A 3,646-nucleotide genomic window follows, 5' to 3' on the forward strand; every position below is an offset into this window, starting at 1 on the left:
GAGGGTAAGAACAAAATAGCCTCCAAAAAACCTGTATATTAGAACCTTTTGAGTAAAAAGCTACATTTTGACCAAAGAGAATAAAAAGCATTCACAGAAAGATCTTCCTCCAGCTCCTTAGCCACTTTTTAAACAAAGAAGCTTCTATATCCACAAAGCTTTTTCTTTTTATTCAGTTTTTTTCTCCGTCTTGTATTTCTAATTGAGCTGGAAAATGATGCACATCATCTGAAAATTTCTACCGGTCACAAAGCCAATGTCTGTCCCCCCCTTCCCTGTGAGAGGGGGGTTCTTCACTCACCACGTGCCGCCCCGCATCATGGAGTCAGGCACTGCAAATGTGACATTAGCAGCTGACAAGATTATTCTTTCTCTTCAATTTGAATACATGAGAAAGGAGGATGAATTACAGATTTGTAGGATGTTTACCACATTAAGGTACGTTACGTGTTTGGCTCCAGCTGGGAGAAAACCCCTTGTAAGGGTCAACAATGGATTGCATTTGATTTCATTTCAGAGCCCAACTCTAATCACGCACAGGCGTAAATCTTTCACTGCTCCATGACCAAGACTCACACTGACGCTTCTGATACATTTGATGATAGCATCATTAAGCTCTCTGAACGACTGAGAAAAGCGTAGCTGGTATTTATGTCACCAACATATATAACCTGTCCTTCAAAGTCATTCCTGAAGACTATGTTAAGGCTATTGGAGTAGGCTGGCCGTGGTTACTCCTGGTATGAAAGCACAGCCATGGCTCAGGACAGAGTAGAAGCAGCCTTTTAGGTCTCCTCTGCATTAACCATAAATGAGGTTTTTAGGTTTTCCCTTGCAGTGAGTTACCTGGATGTGCAGGGAACTGCACCGAAGCAGAGAAGTATTAGGTGAAGAAAAACCAGGCCATGTAGATTTAAGCTGCAACCATGCCTTTGATTATCACAGAATTACATTTTAAAAAGTCCTCGTAGTGCAGAAAGGACCTCCTTCCACTAGTGACAATGAAACACCAGTTGTCAGGTCATCAGGTACTCAAATATAAATATGAAAAAATCATTAAGAAACATAACCCTAAATATAAACCTACTTTTATTTATAAGAAAAAGGGGATTAAAAAAACTAGAGTAAAACAGATGGCTTCAAGTACTTTCTGCATAATAAACAATTAGTTATTGTAAGCATAGATTAAAAAATACTTGTCACCTTGCAAGGGATAGTAGAATAGAGGCTGGTGATTCGTTCAAAAAATGGCCTTTGATACAAACACATTAGACGACACGTTTAGTGTCGTAATTTAGAAGAAAACAGATGTGTCTACCATGCCGACTCAATGCTTGAGACATTCAGCACAGTACAAGATACATTTTGCACTCTCTACTTTCACATTTCAAGGCAATGCCACTCAACATATGGAGCCAGGCCATCTTGGTTTAGCTCAAACATGCCTTCATGCAATAAACAACAAATATTTAGTAAGTCAGGAAGGCTTTGCAGCAATACAGTTGATCAAATAGTCTAACATTTTTGAGGTTGAAAAATAAATCTATCCTGAAGTGTCTCCTAAGTGCTGGCAATGTTTATGTCTTTTACTATGTAAGCATGAACATTACTTTTATTCCACATGACAAGGAATACACTTGAAAGTACCTTGTCCAAGTTTAAGCCTTCAGATTTTCTGAATGTCATGAAAATAAGGGAAAGTGTTATAGCAGGATCCCAAAAGAACCCCCAAAAAATTGCAAAGCAGGTTGGAAAAGCAACGATGTCATCAGGCAATCAAAGAGAATACTGCAAAGGGAAGATGTAGTTCAATTTCCCTGTGCTGTGATGAGTCTGAAACCCATCTGTTGCCCCTCTAAGGAGACAACCATTGCATCAGATGCATTTCAACAGGTCTGGCTGACACACACGGAACAAGCAGTCTTCCTGCTTATCTATATGGACACTTGAAATGCCTAAGGAAGCAACGTGAAAACCAAAATAAATGCTCCAAAAAAAAAAAAGCTTTCTTGCCTACTCTGAAAAATAAAGTGTTTTCAATCAAATAATGTCTACAAGGAGACCCGTCTGAAAAACATTTGCCAGCTACTCAGAGACAGACACTTATTTTTTCTTCTACAAGAAAAAACCACCAATAAAACAACAAAAAACCCGCTCCCCTATCCCACAGGTCTGTATACTACAGTAGGAACAAGTCTCTCACAGCTAACAGGGAGACTGAAACAGTATGAAAGAGTGAGAAATCAAAACTTAGCTGCACAGGTCTATTTAAACTGAGGCAGAGCCAGCACTGTTTTCTGTACTACAACATAAGACTGCAAGGCTTAAAAATCCTTCTGAGTGACCAAGCCAGCATGGTTGAATAGTAGTAGGTTCAGTAGTGTTTGGAAAAGCTTATGCGAAAATACTATTTTCAAATAAGTTTGAATATTTGAAATAGAAAAAATAAACCAAACAACTTCTCCTGCAACTTCCACCTGCCATCAAAACATCGTTAAACTTACCAGCTTTCCAAATCCGGTGCTTACTTGCTTTTCTGATTATACAGAAATCATACAGCTGTCTCTCTTAGCTGGACAGTTTGGGTTTCTACACGAAAGTTCAGTGCATGTCATATTTATTTAACATCTTTACGATTGTTCAATAATCCAGCAATTTGTTTCTTAATTACAGCAGAATGCAGTTGCTAGCTGCTTGCAAGAGCAATGTTGAAATTACATTCAGAGATAAAAAACTACCATTTTCACGTGTAGCAATAACTAACATTTTTCCTTCTCTTCACAGAATCAAGTGCAAATGTCTAACAATGGTGATAGTAAAACACAATTCTCATGCAAAAATTCTTCCCTGGGCATAAAATTTGCAGGACATCTCAAAACCACCCATTTTTCCATCTTTCTCTACCTCTCTACCACTAATGGGTTTTTATTTTCGTGTCGTGAAATTTCTGTTGCTTTTTAAAATACCGATGACAAGCGAGTTCAATTAGTTCGAGCCCACCAAATATCTTTTGCTGCACCACAAAAAAGCTGATCATGGCTGCAAAATACCATCGTGCAAAGCTGTACAGGTACAGCAGTGCAAGCATACCCAGTGGGAACACCGTCCAATACAGGAGCGAGATGCACTTAACTGCGAGGACCCTGAGCTCAGATTTACACGGCGGAATAATGCTTCGCCCTGTTGCACTGAAGCATTTGCCACCTTCATAGAAGTGTCGGAGTCTCTCCTCTTTCTCTTCCCAACGCTTCCGGCACCAGAGCTGCAGCTCCTCCTTAGAAGTGGGCACTGTCTCTATGGGATATCTCTGGACGTGGAAGTGAATCTCCTTCGGGAAGTTTCCATTCAAAAGGTGCTTCTCCGTCTGAGGAATGTTTTGGGGGTATGCCACAGTTATGTCATGGATAGCATCGAGATTGTCACCTAGAAGAAAGGTTTGGAGGGGAAAAAAGGATCAAAACAGGTCATACAATGGTCAGAACACTGATTTGCCTCAAGGCGCGACTGAAAACTGTCCAAATTGTGGCAGAAATCCCAAAGATGCATTAGCTATGCAGAGTATGTTTTATCTGCTAGAATCTCTAAAGGCTGAAAGGTCAAATTTTTCCCAATCACTATCTGTTCTGAATCTGAGCAAAAACCTTTG

General features: G+C 39.8%; 1 protein-coding gene across 1 annotated transcript; it reads right to left on the bottom strand.

Annotated features, from left to right (window-relative positions):
* Positions 1 to 2,914: 2,914 nt before the first annotated feature.
* LOC104619065 (lysocardiolipin acyltransferase 1-like) lies at positions 2,915 to 3,423 on the bottom strand (the record flags this gene model as incomplete). Its single annotated transcript, XM_010284835.1, has 1 exon — positions 2,915 to 3,423. A coding segment is annotated over one exon (509 nt), but the record flags the coding sequence as incomplete, so codon positions are not given.
* Between the last annotated feature and the right edge of the window lie 223 nt (positions 3,424 to 3,646).

Source organism: Phaethon lepturus, unplaced genomic scaffold, assembly GCF_000687285.1.
Source record: "Phaethon lepturus isolate BGI_N335 unplaced genomic scaffold, ASM68728v1 scaffold3384, whole genome shotgun sequence".
Classification (NCBI taxonomy): Eukaryota; Metazoa; Chordata; class Aves; order Phaethontiformes; family Phaethontidae; genus Phaethon; species Phaethon lepturus.